At 40.6% G+C, this 20,196-nt stretch overlaps 1 protein-coding gene across 2 annotated transcripts in view; it reads right to left on the minus strand.

Moving 5' to 3' along the window:
- The window catches only part of FBXL3 (F-box and leucine rich repeat protein 3), a 29,607-nt gene extending 11,830 nt beyond the window's left edge, over positions 1 to 17,777 (minus strand). Inside the window, exons 1-4 of one of the 2 annotated variants that reach the window (XM_008144048.3) lie at positions 17,718 to 17,777; positions 12,841 to 13,189; positions 9,599 to 9,721; positions 5,424 to 5,595 (exon numbers count right to left, since the gene is read on the minus strand). In XM_008144048.3, coding sequence (XP_008142270.1) covers positions 5,424 to 5,595; positions 9,599 to 9,721; positions 12,841 to 13,188 — 643 coding nt within the window. In that variant the 5' untranslated portion in view covers position 13,189; positions 17,718 to 17,777. The remainder of the gene's footprint in view (positions 1 to 5,423; positions 5,596 to 9,598; positions 9,722 to 12,840; positions 13,190 to 17,717) is intronic. The other variant, XM_028149014.2, reaches the window with a different exon arrangement.
- Between the last annotated feature and the right edge of the window lie 2,419 nt (positions 17,778 to 20,196).

Raw genomic sequence — 20,196 nt, forward strand, 5'->3', positions numbered from 1 at the left:
CGGTTTGGCTCAGTAGAGAGAGCACACACAGGACGCAGCTCCACTTCAGGGAATTTGGCACGCCGGACACAGGTGCCTGGGATCCCTGACTCACAGCGCATTCACACTAAGAGCCAGCGACCCCAATTGTTGGTACATGCACACACAGGGACCCTGAGTCTCAACGAGAAACTGCACAAGGCAACAGAGACTCTGACACTCTAGTCTTGGTGCAGACACAGGGAAACTCTGACTCCTGGCACATGCTAAGGATCTCATTTTCGGCACATACCAACAGTGTGGTGCAGACAGGGCCCCTGATTCTAAGTGTGCACACGAGACCACACGGAACACTGACCCTGGGCAAGTCTGGTTCCCACCAACCAAAGGCAGCCACACGTCCTAGTGTCAGAGCACTTCAGTGAAACTCAGGTGGAGCGAAGTCCCCACAGCACACGGCCCAGGTCCATGCAAACGGAAGCTTGAGCTTTCTGGTGATAGCCAAAATGGGGAAACGAAATAACTCACAGAGGAAAGAAAATGTGGAGTTGCCAAGAAAGGAAATCAGTGAAACTGAAGCTTGCAACATGACCGAAAAGGAGTTTAGAGTAATGGTCGTGGAATTTATACATTGGATGGATGAGAAAATAAACAACTTATGCAAGAATCAGGAAGAAATGAAAAGTGATATAGCTACAATCAAAAACATCATGGAAAGTTTCAACAGTAGACTACAAGAAGCAGAGGACCGAATTAGTGAGTTAGAAGATCAGGTACAGAAACAAGCTCAATCTGAACAGCAACTGGAGAAAAAAATTAAAAAGCAGGAGGAAAGCCTAAGGGAGCTTCGGGACAACATGAAACGAAGTAACATGCGTATAATAGGGCTGCCAGAAGGACAAGAAGAGCAGCAGGGATTAGAAAATCTATTTGAAGAAATAATGACAGAAAACTTCCCGCATATGGAAAAGATAAAAGTTACGCAAGTACAGAGAGTCCCAAGCAGGATCAACCCCAAAAGACCCACACCAAGACATGTCATAATTTCAATGGCTAATATAAATGATAAAGAGAGAATCTTAAAGGCAGCAAGAGAGAGACAGAGAGTTACCTACAAAGGAACACCCATCAGATTGTCAAATGATTACTCAACAGAAACACAACAAGCTAGAAGTGAATGGAAGGAGGTATACAAAGTGTTGCAAAGGAAAGGACTGAAGCCAAGAATACTATATCCAGCAAGACTAGCAATCAAAATTGAAGGGGAAATCAGGAGCTTTGCAGACAAAAAAAGGCTCAAGGAGTTTATCACCACCAAACCAGCAATGCAAGAATTGCTAAAGGGAATACTGTAAAAAGAAGAAATAAACAGGGAAGAAGGAATACAGACACAAAAATAGATATGACTACAAACAAATACCTTTCAGTAATAACTGTAAATGTAAACGGACTAAATGCTCCAATCAAAAGATATCGAGTAGCTGAATGGATAAAAAAACACGACCCATATATATGCTGTCTATAAGAGACCCACCTCAGAAGAAAAGACTCACACAGATTGAAAGTGAAGGGATGGAAAAATATCTTTCAGGCAAATGGAAATGAAAAAAAAGCTGGGGTAGCAATACTTATATCTGACAAAATAGACCTCAAAGTAAATGCCATAACAAGAGATAAAGAAGGCCACTTCATAATACTAATGGGAGAAATCCAACAAGAAGAAATAATTCTGGTAAACATATACGCTTCCAATACAGGAGCACCCAAATACATAAAAAAACTCCTGGAGGATTTCAAGGGAGAGATTAATAGCAATACAATCATAGTAGGAGATTTTAATACCCCACTATCACCACTGGACAAATCCTCAAAACAAAAAATCAGCAAAGAAACAACAATCATAAATGAATCACTAGACCAGATGGAATTCATCGACATCTTCAGAACATTTCACCCCAAAGCCACAGAATATACATTCTTCTCAAGTGCACATGGGTCATTTTCAAAGATAGACCATATGCTGGGTCACAGGCAAAGTCTCTTCAAATTCAAGAAGATAGAAATTATATCAAGCGTCTTCTCAGATCACAGTGGCATAAAACTGGAAATCAACTACAATAAATACAATCCAAAGAAATCAAACACATGGAGATTAAACAGCATGCTATTAAACAAGGACTGGGTCACCAGAGAGATCAAGGAAGAAATAAAAAACATCATGGCAACAAATGACAATGAAAACACAACAATCCAAAAATCTATGGGACACAGCGAAAGCAGTCTTGAGAGGGAAGTTCATAGCTCTACAAGCCTATTGCAAAAAACAAGAAACAATGGTAATAAATTACTTAACCCTACAACTCAAAGAGCTAGAAAAAGAGCAGCAAGAAAAGCCCAGTGTAACCAGAAGGAAGGAAACAACAAAGATCAGAGCGGAGATAAATGACATAGAGACCAAAGAAACAATACAAAAGATCAACAAAACCAAGAGCTGGTTCTTTGAAAGGATAAACAAGATTGATGGACCTCTAGCCAGGCTCACCAAGAAGCAAAGAGAGAGGACCCAAATAAACAAAATCAGAAATGAAAGAGGTGAAATAACAACAGACCCTGCTGAGATACAAAGGATCGTTACAAAATACTACGAACAACTCTATTCCAACAAACTGGACAACCTGGAGGAAATGGACATATTCCTAGAAAAATATAACCTTCCAAAAATCAATCAAGAAGAATCTAAAGAGCTCAATAGGCCAATAACTATGGACGAAATTGAAGCAGTCATCAAAAAGCTTCCGGCAAACAAAAGCCCGGGGCCTGATGGCTTCACAGGAGAGTTTTACCAAACATTCAAGGAAGAATTAAAACCTATCCTCCTCAGACTATTCCAAAAAATTCAAGAAGAAGGAACACTTCCAAGCTCCTTCTATGAAGCCAGCATCACCCTAATACCAAAACCAGATAAAGACAACACAATGAAAGAGAATTACAGACCAATATCCCTCATGAACATAGATGCCAAAATCCTCAACAAAATTCTAGCAAATCGGCTCCAGCAGTACATCAGAAAGATCATACACCATGACCAAGTAGGATTTATCCCAGGAATGCAAGGATGGTACAATATCCGCAAATCAATAAACGTGATACATCACAAACAAATTGAGAGATAAAAATCACATAGTCATATCAATTGATGCAGAAAAAGCATTTGACAAAATCCAACACCCTTTCTTGATAAAAACTCTCAACAAGGTGGGAATAGAAGGCTCATACCTCAACATAATAAAAGCTATATATGATAAACCCACAACAAACATCATACTCAATGGACAAAAACTAAAAACATTTCCCCTAAGAACAGGAACAAGACAAGGATGCCCACTCTCACCAGTCCTGTGTGACATAGTACTGGAAGTATTAGCCATTGCAATTAGACAAGAAGAAGAAATAAAAGGCATCCAAATTGGAAAAGAACAAGTAAAGCTGTCTTTATTTGCAGACGACATGATATTGTACATAAAAAATCCGAAAGACTCCGTCAAAAAACTAATAGGCTTAATAAATGAATTTGGCTATGTAGCAGGATACAAAATTAACGCCAAGAAATCTATGGCCTTTCTATACACCAATAGTGAACTTACAGACAGAGAGACTAAAAAGGCAATCCCATTTACCATCGCACCAAAAAAATTAAGATACCTAGGCATAAACTTAACTAAAGAGGTAAAAGACCTATACACGGAAAACTACAGGACACTGAAAAAAGAGATAGAGGAAGACGTAAACAGATGGAAGAAAATACCATGTTCATGGATTGGTAGAATCAACATCATTAAAATGTCCATACTACCCAAAGTAATCTATAGATTCAATGCACTCCCCATTAAAATACCAATGGCATATTTCACAGACCTTGAAAGAACTCTCCAAAAATTCATCTGGAATAAAAAAAGACCCTGAATAGCCACAGCAATCCTGAGAAAGAAGAATAAAGTAGGAGGGATCTCAATACCAGACTTCAAGCTGTATTACAAAGCCACTGTTCTCAAAACAGCCTGGTACTGGCACAAAAACAGACATATAGATCAATGGAAAAGAATAGAGAAGCCAGATATCGACCCAAACCACTATGCTCAATTAATATTTGACAAAGGAGGCATGAACATACAATGGAGTCAAGACAGTCTCTTCAATAAATGGTGTTGGGAAAATTGGACAGATACATGCAAAAAAATGAAGCTTGATCACCAACTTACACCATACACAAAAATAAACTCAAAATGGATACAGGACTTAAACATAAGACGGGAAACCATAAAAATACTAGAGCAATCCACAGGCAGCAAAATCTCAGACATATGCCAAAAGAAATTCTTCACTGACACTGTCCCTAGGGCAATGGAAGCTAAAGAAAAAATTAACAAATGGGACTACATCAAAATAAAAAGCTTTTTTACAGCAAAAGAAACCATCAACAAAACAACAAGAAAGCCCACTCTATGGGAGAACATATTTGCAAATGCTATCACTGATAAAGGTTTAATCTCCAACATCTACAGGCAGCTTATGCAACTTAATAAAAGGAAAATAAATGATCCAATAAAAAAATGGGCAACGGATCTAAACAGAATATTTTCAAAAGAAGACAGAAGGAAGGCCAAGAGACACATGAAAACATGCTCAAAGTCACAACGAATGCAAAACTCTGGGGGGGAGGGCATATATGGGAGTTGGGGAGGGTGGCAATGGTAAGATATGTACACACATAATACCTTAATAAAAAAAATTGGAAAAAAAAAAGGCAACAACTTCAGCACAACTCCTCTCCTCTACATAGTGAGAAGAAAACCAATTATGAGATTACACAGACTCAAAACCTATCCTGTTAGCTCAAATACAATAAGAGAAAGTTCTATTTTACCTAAAGGGGCAACTCAGGCAGACCTCATCTTGGCCTTTCATTTTTTTAACACAGGTTGGACACAAATTGCCGAATAAGCTTAGAAAATAATTCGGAAGTGTCAATGCTACAGAATTTGATTTATGACATTAAGAACACTTATGTAGTTCTAGCTGGTTTGCCTCAGTGGACAGAGCATTGGCCTACGAATGAAGGGTCCCAGGTTCGATTCCGGTCAAGGGCACGAATCATTGATCGGCTGCCTTCTGCACTCCCCTTCGACTGGGTTGCAGGCTCTGTCCCCAGTCGAAGGGGAGTGCAGAAGGCAGTGACTCTCTCTTATCACTTGATGTTTCTATCTCTCCCTCTCCCTTCCTCTCTGAAATCAATAAAAATATATATGCATATTTTTTTTAAAAACCACTCATGTAAAAGAGAATCATATTAATTCACCTTCAAGATTAGTGATCATAGTTTTTCTTAATTTGATAAACGTATCAATACATTTACTAAAATGTTATCTGGCAAAAACAAAACATACCTTCTGGGGACACGTGAGGACAGCTGTTCATTTTTAGCAGCTTGAGCGAATCACTGTTGTTGGCCACCAGTACTTTGAGGGATGGATCATCTACTGGGGTATCATCTATCTTAAGCGAGGATAAGGATTTGGAGTTTACAAACACAACTGTCAGTGCAGAGATAAAGTGAGACTGAAAAGCAAAAAAAATACAACATTGTTTCAATTCTATAAATGAGAATTGAAGGAGTTGTCATAATACACATATTTGAACCCTAATGATATTATTTCATAACTATTTTAGGGGTAACATCTCCTTCACTCTGTTGAAGCACCTTTTTACCTTTGGGAGAAAAAAAGACTTCAAGCCTCAGGATGAGTGTCTCTATCACAACAATTATTGGTAAGGAAAAGGAGGAATTCTGGAATTCAGGTTGATAATACCTCTTAGACATTTCACATCACTACCTGAAACCCTACTCTCCTGTTTTATAACAATTAAATGGCATTATTTTTTTTGTCTGATAGTAATGACCATTAAAACAGTAATAACTATTAGCATAATCATTAAAAATTAAAATAGCAACCAACTCACAACCTATGAAAGACTTATTTGGAATATGAAAACTTATATAAAATTTGATTATAAATTAAAAATCATACCTAAATAAAATTCCAAATTTAAAAATGCCTTTAAATATGTTAAATTATCTATATTTTCAAGCCTATTTTAACATATTTCCCCACAAATATAACAATTAATAGCCATCCATTATTATAAACATATCCTAAGTTATCAGTTGGACACAGAATCTGACCTAAAGGAACCACTGTAGGGAAACAGGAATCAAAGCATGGTCAAGGCCTGGCCGGGTGGCTCAGCTGATTGGAGCATCATTCCGAACACCAAAAGGTTGTGGATTAGATTCCCAGTCAGGGCACATACCTAGGTTTCAGGTTCAATCTCCAGTCGGGGTGAGGACAGGAGGCAACTAATCAATGTTTCTCTCTCCTTCCCCCCACCCTCTCAAAATCAACAAAAACATAGCCTTGGATGAGGATTTTAAAAAAAGGTTTGAAATAAAAGCATGGTCAAAATGCTTAGTTTTTTGAATAAAAACTAAGAAGCCATAACCAGTGGACAAATAATCCAGGAGAGGAAAGAGGCCATTACTTGGTCAAACATTTCTCCACAGAGCCAATCTGACCTTCCATTTAACTTCATAAATTTACTTCGGTATTAAACTGGTAAGAGTGCAGGCTAATAGCATAATGTGGATTTTTTTTTAAATTGAAAAATATCAAATTTTGTGTAAGTGGATCTGCGCAGCCGTTAAACTGGTGTTGTTCATGGATCAATTACATTTGATCCACAGCTGGAAATCCCCACATGCCGAGGGCCAGATCTTTTAATGCTCAGGAGTGGGTCCTCCCAACCCCATGTTGTTCAAGGGTCAACTGGACAATGAAACACTTATCTTCTTAGTCACATTCCTTTTCTTGTACTGTAATTAACTGTTTTACTATGTAAATGCTAATATTTCCTCCTAATATTTTCATATCAAACTCAATTATTTATCTCATACAATCACATTTCTTCATTAGTATATTCATAACTGCATCACTGCCTTCATTTTCCCATTTCTCTCAGATTTAGCTTTGGTCAAATATATTTCTTTGAATATCTCTACAGAAGCCCTAATAGGAAAAGAAAAAATAAAAACAGTACAAGCACCTGAGGCCCATCCTAATACAGAGAGAATATGCAAATTGACCATAACTCCATGACAAAGATGATGGCACCCACAGCCAATGAGGAGGGAATATGCAAATTGAGGGTCACTCTGGGACAAAGATGGCGGCAGCCGGGCCGGGATGCTTGCATCATTGCCACGGTGATGAACGCAGGCGTCCCGCCCTGCCCCAGCTGCTCCAGGCTGGTGGGCAGTGCGTGGAGCGGCCAGTGGGTGGGGTGGGATGCCTGCCCACCTGCCGGGAGCGTGCTGCCCAAGGCAACCAAGCCAGGTGCCCCGCTCCAGGCCAGTGGGCAGTGCGCGCAGGCCAGATTGGAGAGGGTGCAGGCCAGACTGAGGGCCCCCCTCCCCATGCACGAATTTCATGCACCGGGCCTCTAGTTCATCAATAATTCCCAAAGACAAAACTACTACACATAAGTAGAGCATCAGTACTAATTATGCATAATGATAACCCTAAGTAATGAAAAAAAATGATGTTCAACATACTTTTTTTTTTTTAATATATTTTATTGATTTTTTACAGAGAGGAAGGGAGAGGGATAGAGAGCTAGAAACATCGATGAGAGAATCATCGACCAGCTGCCTCCTGCACACCCACTACCAGGGATGTGCCCGCAGCCAATGTACATGCCCTTGACCGGAATCGAGCCTGGGACCTTTCAGTCCGCAGACCGACGCTCTATCCATTGAGCCAAACCGGTTTCGGCGTCAACATACTTTTAATATGTTTTATTTTTTTTACATATACCATATGTATATTTATTTTTTAACTATGGTATGTACATAAAAAAATCAATTCGGAACATTTCCCACATGATGCTTGAACAAGGTACGTGCTGTAGCACGCAACTAAGTGCTTCTTAGACTGAGGTCCTTGAACCATTTTAGGATTGATTGCTCTCAGGAAAATTTGAAATAGGAGTAGTAATCCAAAATTCAAACATTAAGTTTGAGAACAATAGTGAACTTATGTACTTAAGAATCTTAAAATGCTGAAATGAACAGATGCTCTTGCCCATTTCCCTTATTTTACATACGATGAGAAAACATTTTATCTCAAATGTAGATATGTAGTGAACCTTTTTAAAATCAATTAAGACTTTGAAATTAACTAGTGATATATTTGTTACTGATACTCCATTGAACCACCTGGGTTATAATATACACTCAAGTTAGTAAAATCTCTCTCTGAATCATCCTAGTAAATTAAACTGTTAGGTGTTTTAAAAGGATATCTACATTTTAGTTTGTGATGTATTCCAAAATATCCACTTTTCAAATTACTGTTGGATAATAACCTACTAAATATTAGCTAACATATTCGAGGGCCTTTATTAGTTGTCTTTCTAAAAATGCACACTTATTTTTCTATTTTAACAAAATAATTATTAGAGACTATTTCCAATTACATGTAGGATCATCTTAAAACATAAATATGAATATATATCAACTTAACTCTTCACCAAAAATTTTTCTTTAAATAAATAAAATCTGTAAATTAATCCAAGCTGTTCTGATACTAACTCTGCTTAAGAATAAATCTTCATGCACTTACCAGATGATTTTATAAGCAAGATAAACCTGCTTTCAATACCGACACTGTCTACTTTTCTTTGATTTTTAATTTCATCAATCTGCCCTGAAAGTCCAAAACGGCACATCTATGTCTCTTTTTCTAATACTAGTGGCCTGGTGCACAAATTTCGTGCATATTAAAAGGGAATTAACTAGAGGAAACATTTTAATATTGCTATTTGCCCTTTCTCTATAATAGAAGTGTCAGAGATGAAAGAAAATTAGTAAAATGTATATGAAAATCTTCATCCTGTCAAGAGTATGGGGCACGCTGCGGGACCCAGAGTCAAGCCCCTGCCCACCCGTGTGTACCTTGAAATCACACGAGACCCAGACCCGGGCAGCCTCACCCTCACTGAGTGAGATCCAGACCTGGCCGGCCTCACTCCTGTCAAGCCTCACCGAGTGGGGGGCGCAGCCTCAGGTCCCCAGTGCACCCTCAGGTCCCCTTGCCTGGTGCTGGGGTAATGGGCGTGGCCTGAGGGCCCCTGGCCCGGCGCCATGCAGCCTCAGGTCCCTGCTGATCACTCGTTACAGGAACCCCGCCTCCGCTGTGGGTGCAGCCATCTTGTGACAGCGTGATGGAGTAAGGGTCAATTTGCATATTACCTCTTTATTATATAGGATTCTTGTTTCTCAGTTTTACTTTGTCTCTTTTAAAACTTTCTATAGAAACCTCTGCAACTTCATTCAACCTTATTCATAAAAAAGAAAAAGTTTAAAAAAAAATCCTATTAACATTCTAAATAGTAACTGATTTTCTATTATACTACTACCTCTTACATTCCCAATGTCAGAATAAGAAATGGATAGGGTTTCAATGATTTCTCAGTAACAGCTAATAAAACAAAACCAGCAAGATACCTTTGGTAAATCCATAAAACTTGGCCGAGCAGTTGAAATAAGTCCAAGTGTTTTTAAAGAGCAGTTCACAAGTTGTGATAATATATCACAAACTGCTTCAGCTGATTCTTTGCTGCTGTCCACCTTAGAAAGAAAACACCATTTACCCATTGGTATATTTACATTACTCTGTGCATTTATTAACTTTACAAAAGCAAAAAGTAGTTATTAGTTTATTGCATTATATATATCAAAAGAATTTATATTCTTTTGATCACCCACCCTCACATGAATATGCCTATCAACCTAACTCTTCACCAAAAAAAGTTTTTTTTTTAATAAAATCTGTAAATTAATCCAAGCTGTACTGACACTAACTTTGCTTAAGAATAAATCTTTACACACTTATCAGAAGATTTTTCTAAGCAAGCTATACCTACTTTTAATACTGACACTGTCTACTTTTCTTTGATTTTTAATTTCACCAATTGGCTCCGAATGTCCAAAAAGGCACATCTATACGTCTCTTTTTCTAATATACTTGTTTCTCAGTTTTACTTTGTCTCTTTTAGGACTTTTCTGAGTCACCCTAAGAAATTATAAGGGCAACTGTCAAAACTTAACTTTCATTATGAAAAGGTATATATTTAATGTTGAAAGAACTTGGCTTTAAGTTTATTTATTCCAAACTGACTATATAACCTAATGAAATGCATAACATTTATCTTTGAAAAATAATTATATATTTGATAATGGGTACAATCATACATATAAATACATTATGGATAATATAATACACATGTTTCAAGACACAAGAAACTGAAGTATTTACTCAGAAGGTTCAAATAAATCACAACTGGGGATTCACCGTCAATATTACTGAAAAAATGAATGCAAAGTGAAATAAGGGACTCCAACCAGTCAAGCATGAAAATCTCAAGGTAGCTGTTCCTACACACTCTTCTGCTTAGATATATCTAGGTAGAAGGGTAACAGGGCCAAAAAACTCCTCAAGCGCTCTTTTTTTTCCCAAAAAGGAAGTTGCTCTGTGGGCTAAAAAGCATCTTAAGACAGAATACTTACAAGTATTGTTGTTACTTTAATTACAGATTGATGTACATTACCTTAACCCCAAAATGTTCTGAGGACCTGGTTGTACAACTGTTGTACTGATTTATGTTAAAGTTTCAGAGCCGTTGATAATATCCTTTGGCTAAGTTTCTCTACACCAGTGGTTCTCAAAGTGTGGTCCCTGGACAGCAGCATCAATATCCCCTGGAAAGTTGTTAGAAATGTGAATTCTCACGGTCAATCCAGACCACCGGAATCAGAAACCTTGGAGGTGGGAGTCAGCAATCTGTATCTCAACAAGCACTCTTGGGGGTTCTGATTGCCCCTCAAGTTGAAGAACCCCTGCTCTACACCAATAACAGACTGCTTACCTCTTTGGCCTATCAGGAGAAATCAGAAAAATCCTCTGATGTGGCTCTTTTTGCAAATCAGAAATTATTTCCTCAGCAAAATAAACAATAAAATAAAAATGTTTAAACTTTTAGGATAAGTGGTTTTGCGAGGATTATACAAATTGGATGCAGATGAATTATCACGGGGCTGTAAAAGATGCACACTGACCCAGCCAATCCAATGGATAGACTTGGTCTTTTGACTTATGTGACTAACACATTATACTATTTTTTTTTTTACAGGATTTACCATTAGAACATTCTTAGACAACTCAAAGATGACTGAAACCACAGGAAAGGCTCTTTAGTTTTCTAAACCAGTAGGCAGAGGAGAGACAACACATGAGCAGTTCCCGGCTTTTTATTTGTTTGATCCTTCTATCTTCCCCCTCACTTTCCCCCAGTTAGGGTTGCCAAATAACATACAGGACATCCAATGAATAAGTATAATGTTCTAAGTAATGCAAGGGACATATTTATACTAAAAATTATTTGTTGATTATCTGAACTCAAATTTAACTAGGCATCCTCTATTTTTATTTGCTAAGTCTAGCAATCCTACCCTCAGAGGCCTAAGAGCCTTTATGTATTTTTCTAGGAAGGAGACCATTATACACCCAACCATACCCATCACCAGCTCTTTCTTCATCCTTGGACACATAATGGGTGAATAAGCTAGTCATTTCCATCGAAGGAATGACATTCTTGGGAGCAGATAAGACTTTAGTTTTGGTAAGGAACTCTGGGTAAGAATCACTGTTTTATCTAGGTTTAACTTTACCTGTTTAATAACTGCTACACCTATAGTTAAATCAGGTATTCAGGTATTACTTTTCAATAACGACTACCAGTGTTACTCATTTAGTAAATAAACATGCCCATATTTCATTATTCATCCCCAAACAAAACATTACAAACCTCTGAACTTATACAAACCACTGTGATTCCTTAAATTCTAGACATCTCAAAAAGCCACCCCCCTTCATTTATCTCATCACTGCATGATTTCAGTATGTCCCTTCCAGGCATGAAAAGAACCAATAGCCCTAGCTGGTTTGGCTCAGTGGATAGTGTGTCAGCCTGAGGACTGAAGGGTCCTGGGTTCGATTCTGGTCAAGGGCACATGCCCGGGTTGCGGGCTTGATCTCCAGTAGGGGGCATGCAGGAGGCAGCCAATCAATGATTCTCTCTCATCATTGATGTTTCTCTCCCTTTCCCTTCTTCTCTGAAATCAATAAAAAAATATATTTTATATTAAAAAAACAACAACAAAAAAAACAGTTCTTTTGGCATTCTTCCATGTACCTTTTTCTACATCTTTCTAAAATATATTCTTTAAATATTTTACATAAAAGTTCTCTATCTCCTTTTTCTTTGCAGATTCCATATCATAAAGCCATCGATAAGCAAACTCAGTCCCTATTAGGTAGAAACAAGAATTAAGTGTTAAGTCAGTCATAATCTCCACATTTAAAAAAATGTTATTGTACATTTCTTTGTACAAATTCCCTCAAATTGTATGCAATAATTTAATGTGTTTGACAGCTTTGGTAAATAATTTATGCTTATTTAGTGGATGCTTTTGCTCTTTTAAGAAATTATTAATAATTATAATAAAAATGGAGTAATTAAGCTCAAGTATAATTATTTGTTACAACTTTTAAGGAACGTGATAATCCTAAATCTTTAAGCAGTTTCCCTAAAAAGCAATATTTCAAAGACATGAGAAGATGTATTGATTTAGGATACAAAGGTCACTAATATGCTTTATTTTTTTAAAAGAAGGATTTAAAGTATTACCTTGAAGCTGACATATTGCAGATGGTTTGAATGTCTTTTAATGATCTGTTTGATCAGCTCTGGATGTGTAGCTTTCAAATAAGATGTAGCTGGCTGATGCAGTTCAAATTCAAAACATCTCCATAAGTCAGGCATGTGAAATACCTGGTTCCAGTTGCGGCAAACTTGTGAAGCATGAGCCCGATCAAGGAGAGGCAAATACTTAAATACTTGGAGAACAATGTCCTGAAGGAGATTACCCCAATCACAAGTCTGAGAATGTTCATTTGTATTCCTCAGTTTCTTGGATTTCTCTGCAATATCTTCTTCTGATGAATTATGGTCACTATTGCTTCCTCCTCGTTTCATCCTATTCAGAAAAATGCATAATTTTTTTCATACTTAAACTTCTGAAGAAAGTAAATTCAAAATTCATTTTTCTGTCACTGAGATGTGTGCAGAAAGAACTAGGCCAGTAATTCCAAGAGAATATCAAAACAAAATATAATGAAAACACAAGTGGAGACCAATTATCATCTTACAACTTTTATACAGGTGCTTAAACATTTGTATTTATAGTGTACTATTTGGAGGGGAAAGTTGATCATGATTTTGAAACAAAACCAAGAATTTATGTTTTAAAAGATACAGTCAACTGCCCTCGCTGATGTGGCTCTGATGGTTGGAGTGTCGTCCTGTACACTGAAAGGTGGAAGGTTCAATTCCGTGTCTGGGTATACACGGGAGGAAACTGATCAATTACTCTCACTCCTTTTCCCTCTAAAACCAATTCTTAAAAAACGTTCTAGTCAACTAACTAAAAGAGAACCTGCAATGACACTTTACTAGTGTGGCTCTGGAATTAAGCTCCCTGGGTTTGAATCCTGTCGCACTGGTTATGTGGCCTTGAACAAGTTACTTAACCTCCCTGTGCTTCAGTTTGTAAAATGAAGATAACACATAGGGTTCTTGTGAGGAATTAAAAAGTACTAGGGCTTTTGAAAGAAGACAGATGACTTTTAAACTCAGTTACAGCAAAGCAGTCCTGTATTAAAGACATCCAAGTACATGACACAATAAAATTAAAAAAATGATCCTATGTTTGTTTTAAAACCAAGTGTGTGCATGAGAGTGCAAGAATACACATATATGTATGAGAAACACACACTGGAAGTAGGTTCACTACATTAATGTATTAACTAACTATAATAGTGGATTATATTAATTATATTAATAGAATATTGTATTATATTGGGATTCAATAGTGGTGGAATTACAGGTGAACATTTTTGTTTTGTTTTTTTGCCAATATGCTTCTCTATATTATACACATTTATTTTAATTTCAATAAATAGTATAATTGGATAAAAGATCTTGTTTCGATTTGGCTTTTTGTTGTTTTTGAAAAGTATTGCAGGCTCTAAACTAAATGGGTCCTATTTACTTCAGAGCCTGCAATACTTTTCTTTTGTCTTTAGACAGAAGTTCTGGAATGATAATGGTCTGGATTTGGAGTCATTGTTTTTTAAAAGAATGGCTGGCTCCAACTTTCTTCTTGGCACACTAGCATGTAAGAATTTCTGATTCCTGCGTGGGACGAAGGATGTGCAAATACATGAATCTTAACCAATTATGTTTCCAGATTTTCTCTCTATCCAATAGCTAGCAACATTTGTGAAAAAGGACTGGGGATTGCAGGAAAAGGGAATGACAGAGACCCCCTGGTCTTTATGGCATTAAAATCAGCCCAGGAGGTCTTGGTACATGTGCAATAAACTGCTTTTTCCTCATTGCTCCTATTTCCAGCTATGTGAGTTAAGCGAATGATGTATATCCTTTTGAGCAAGGGGAGGGGAAGGGAAAAAACAGAATGATAAAGGTGATGGCAAGAGGGTAGTTGTGCCCTGGCTGGTTTTGCTCAGTGGATAGAGCACTGGCCTGCAGACTGCAGGGTCCCCGGTTCATTCTGGTCAAGCGCACATGCCTGGGTTATGGGCTTGATCCCCAGCAGAGGGCTTGCAGGAGGCAGCCTATCAATGATTCTCTCTCATTGATGTTTCTATCTCTCTCTCTCTCTCCTCTTCCTCTCTGAAATCAATAAAAACATTAAAAAAAAGAGGGTAGTTGTATGAAAGACTAAAACTTATGTGTGAATCTATGAATGCATATTTTAAAATGTGTTTAGAGAAAAGATAGCATAAAATACAATGTAACCTTTAATATAAAAAATCTCTCCCAGTAATGATGACTTACTAGAGGTTGAAATAACACTGTCATTATGACCCATTTTTCTGCTTTAACTTATCCTGAAGGCTTACTTTAATTTTAGCATATAAAATTTGGGTCAAAGAACAAAGAGTTTGCTACCCAGGGCTTGTAATTTCTCTTCTGGCTATCTTAAAATTCTTCAGAATTTTGAGATACAGATATTCAAAAAAGAATGAAGCCATCTTTATAATTTCTACTCCCTATCATAGAATGCTGATCGCCTATTTCTGAAGAAAAGTTTCCTAAAACCAGAACTATTCAACTTAAAAATGAAATGATTCATCTTAGAGTATATGGACATACAAACAAAAATAAAATGAGTCTTATCCAAGCAAATATCTTTGTTAATACTTTGCTGATCCTAACAATAGATACTTTCTTTTGTCTATTACAATGGTTTTAAATAAAGTATATTTCAATACCTTTCCAAGTTGAGGGGAGAAAAGTTGACATATTAAAAACAAGTATGCAACACTAAGGAATAGTATCTCTTCATCTAGATATTAAGACTAAATGACCACCAAAGCATATTTTAAGCATTTACTAGTTTATAACTAACCAAACAAAATCTATAATTTATCATATATAATGACTGTAATATGTCAGAATTACAGCACATTTAGCAATGGAAAAAACTCTAAGGCCAAATGCCAATAAAAATGGTCTCTGCATCGTCCTCATTTATGCATGAAAATAACAGAACACAGTGGGCACCTAATAAAATTTTTTAAGTATCAATTTTTTCCAAGATGATTTCATTTATCAATGCAAAAATGTATATTGCTTTCAAAAGCATTTTATCAAATCTACTTATATAGGAAGCTCTGCTATATCAAAAGTTAATTCAACCCAGTCAGTGTGGCTCAGTGGTTGCATGTCAACCCATGAAGCAGGATGTCAGGGTTCCATCCCCGGGTGTGGCTGGATCCCCAGTGGGGAGTGTGCAGGAGGCAGCTCATCAATGATGCTCTCTCATCACTGATGTTTCTCTCCCTCTCCCTTCCTCTCTCTGAAATCAATAAAAATATTTATCTATGTGTTTTAAAAAGTTAATTCAAAACACCCATCAGTCTGCAAAGAATTTACATCAATGAACTATTTCCTACTTTTAGTCAAAGTTAAACACCTCATATATTTATCTAAAGAGAAGGGCAGTCCTAGCTGGTTTGGCTCAGTGGATAGAGTGTTGGCCTGTGAACTGAAGGGTCCTGGGTTCCATTCTGGTCAAGGGCACATGCCTGGGTTACAGGCTAGATCCACAGAAGGGACGTGCAGGAGGCAGCCGATCAATGATTCTTTCTCATCACTGATGTTTCTCTCTCTCTCTCTCTCTCTCTCTGAAATCAATAAAAATATATTTAAAAAATAAATAAAGAGAAGAGCAGAGAGGAAGTTGGACAATAAATGTCAAAGAGACTTTGTAGAGCACCAAAACCAAGTCTCTTCAGGGCTCCGGGAGTTCAATTTCAAACTAACTTTTTCTGGCCCCAAATAATGAATGCAACTTAGGCCACCAGAGCGTTTGGCGGGGGACTGATATTCCTACCAAGGGCCAAAAAGCACACTAGAGCGGAAAGACTGCAGACGAGCTGAGCAGCACGGGGAGATGCAGAACTACCATTTCCACACACTCTGCGAGGAGCAGAAGAGAACACTCCCTCTGTGCCCCGCACTGCACGAGGCACTTTCGGTACCCGGCGCTTGTGGTAATTAATCTTAAAAGCCCAGCTGTACTGAGCTCTAAACAGCTTGTTCTGGCATCACATTTCCTTTCCATTTCCGTTCTCGTTTGACTAACATTAAAGTTAATATGCACTCTCTGGCTGGAATACAAGCATCAACTCGTGGAAAGGGACTAACTAACTCGCAGAACTAGACGGTGGGGAAAGCGTAGTGATGAAATTCTGCCTAGTGGTCATTTGTAGATAACGGAGCGATGGAAATTTTACAGCTATTTCAGGGATGGTAAGAATAAACAAATAAGACTAATTTAAAGATCGGGGCCATTCGACTGGGTATCATCCGCAATAAAATAACAGTAATCTCAGCTCTTCGCTCGGAGACGCAGGCCAACCATTTAATAGGCCGCTTCCCATCCCAATCCGCGGCCCCTCCTGCGGCCACGAGCAGGGAAGCGGCCCGGGGCCAGGTGTCCAAGTTTCCCCCTTGGCTCCGCGGCCCCGCCCCGCTCCCCGCGCCACCTCCAAGGACCGGCCTTTCCGGACAGTCCTCGGGCGCCCTGCCCTGCGTTCTGACATCTTAAAGCCCCCATTTCTCACGCTACAAGCACCGGGAAGCGCCTGGCGGAGCGCGAGCCGCACGGTGCCCGCCACCCACCCGGGCCCAGTAAGAACGCCGGCGACAGCGCGGGAGGCGGCTCGCGGCCCCGCACACGCACCACGCCCGGTTGACATGTTTTGAAGCCGGCAAGCGGGGAACCGCCCCCAAGCAGGCTCCAAGGTCCGGGCGCCGGCCGCGCCCCCAGCCCCGCCCGGCGCTCCCAGGGGCGGCTCGCGCGCGCGCGCCCGGGACCCCCACCCCCGCCCGCCAGCCCGCCGAGCCGCCCACCAAGTCGGCAGAGCGCCCGGCCCCGCGATGGCCGCGGGCTCCGGCTCTGGTCTCGCCGTTACCTGCTGTCGCGGGCGGCTTCCCCCTCCTCGCACCACCCCGGGCTCCGGGGACGGCGGCGGCGGCGGCGGCTGGGTCCGCGGCTTTCACGTGCGACCACCCTGGCCCCGCGCTTCCGGCTCCCGCCGACGCGGCCCCCCGCGCTCCGCCCGCATCCGAGGCGCTGGTCCCGCGACGGGCGCCAGTGCGGCTCCACCTCTGCGGCTCCGGCTGCCCGGCGATGAGCTTTCCGCCTCAGTCCCGCGCCGTCCGCGCCCTCCTCCCGGGAGCCCTCGTCGCTCTGAGAGACGCCCCTCTGCGAGCTACGGCCGCTGCGAACGTCCCGCGCCGCGGCCCAGACCCCGTTTCCAAAATGGCGCCGGGCTCGCGGGCGCGCGCTTCCCCCGGCGCGTCCCCGCGCGAGGGCGGGAGTGGGCCGCTCCCTCGCGCCGCCCGTGCGGCCGGCGCCTTCCGCCTCCTGGTTCCGTAGGGTGAGGCGGTGCCGACCTCCTCCAGCTTTAGGGATCTTTTTTCGATTTGAATCCCTAGTGGGAGGGCTGGAGCCTAAGAGAGAATCTGCGGTGGAAACGGGAAAGTTTAGGGAGCGGGGCAGAAGGAAGGAAGGAAGGAGGGAGTGACGGGAGCCCGGCTGCCGGTTCGGGGCCCGGGATAAACAGAGGCGCGGCGGCCACGCCTCCGCGCGGGGGGCGGGGCCTCGGGCGGCCACGCCTGCGCCACGGATCCGGCGGTCACACGGGCTCGGAAGGTACACGTACCTGTCTGTGTACAGAAGGTGTTTTTAAAAACAGCAAGGAAATATATACCAGCAGGTGACAGTGTTAACGCAGGGATTACAGATGAACTTTAGATTTAAAATGTTTGTATTTTCTAAAAATGAGTTACTCCTTTTAAACAACCGCCGCTACTTTGTAAGGTGGATAGACTCCTGAACTTTGTAAATAGCTTTGTGCAACCCAATAAGGAAAGTGTAAAGGAGTAGATGGTTATTTAAAAGAAAAACCTCTGCCGAAGTTTTTTTGTTTGTTTGTTTGTAAATCCAGGCATCTTTGTAACTGCTACTTACTTGTTTTAACTGTTTGGATTCTGGGGTACTGGGATTTCTGAAAAAAGTTACAATGTCCTTAGGTGCAAAATCATAACTTGAATCATGCACCATCCTTCCTGCCTCCCTCAAAAATAGAGTATTTTCCATCTAAAGATGTCTTCTCAATCATTTGAACCATGTGTAAGATACTACAAGGCAGTGATGCCCAGGGGGCCCTCCACTCTTCCACTTCCCCAGAAAAACTGAGTGAGGAAGCCATGTGTAAAATTACATTCTGATTCATTGTGGGACAATGCCAGTGTTGTTTTTTTTTTTTTTTTGGGGGGGGGAGACCTATCTGATCATCAAGTGAAACTGAACAAAGTCTCTGCAACATAAAAATGTGATTCTACCTGTTTTTGCAACATTTTTTTAGGTCCCTCAGTGACTGGATGATGAAGGACAATAGGAAGTTTTAAGACTGGCAATGGTAATTATTAGAGGAAGAAAAAAAATCAAATGCAGGCCCATTTATTTAAAGCTAGGTTAACATTATAAATGATCAGCAAAACACATTAAATCAAATCAGCAAACATAAGGAGTATACTGGGTGTCCCTCCAAAAGGTATTCACATACTTTAATAGCTGATATCTCAATTTTGAAAATGAATTTTAATAAACACTGCCTTTATAACTATTCAAAGTGTGTGTGTATACATTTTTTGGAGACACCCTATATATTATGCCACATTAAAACTTTCAACTCCAAGTATAGTCCCTTTTTAATTCCTCATTATAAGCGATCCTTTCCTTAAAGAAGACAAGGATTTTGGCACACCTATCAAATGCTTCCTCCTATTTATGAACTAGAGGCCCGGTGCATGAATTCATGCACTGGTGGGGGGCGTGGCCTGCTTTGGGAGCGCCACTCATCCTGGTCAGCCTAGCAGCTATGGACCTGCCCTCTGAGTGGTGCTCATTCTGGTCAGCAGAGCAGCACTCCCACTGAGGGAGTGCACTGACCACCAGGGGCAGCTCCTGGTGGTCGTTCCGGTCAATCCGCCATTCAGTTGCTGGGCTTTTATTTATATAGACTAGAGGCCCGGTGCATGAAATTCGTGCATGGGGGGAGGGTGTCCCTCAGCCCAGCCTGCACCCTCTCCAACCTGGAACCCCTCGAGGGATGTCCGACTGCCCGTTTAGGCCCGATCCCAGTGGGCCTAAACGGGCAGTCGGACATCCCTCTCACAATCCAGGATGGGCCTAAATGGGCAGTCGGACATCCCTCTCACAATCCAGGACTGCTGGCTCCCAATTGCTCGCCTGCCTGCCTTCCTGATTGCCCCTAACCGCTTCTGCCTGCCAGCCTGATCACCCCCTAACCACTCCCCTGCCAGCCTGATTGATGCCTAACTGCTCCCTTGCCAGCCTGTTTGCCCCTAACTGCCGTCCCCTGC

Source organism: Eptesicus fuscus, chromosome 8, assembly GCF_027574615.1.
Source record: "Eptesicus fuscus isolate TK198812 chromosome 8, DD_ASM_mEF_20220401, whole genome shotgun sequence".
Lineage (NCBI taxonomy): Eukaryota > Metazoa > Chordata > Mammalia > Chiroptera > Vespertilionidae > Eptesicus > Eptesicus fuscus.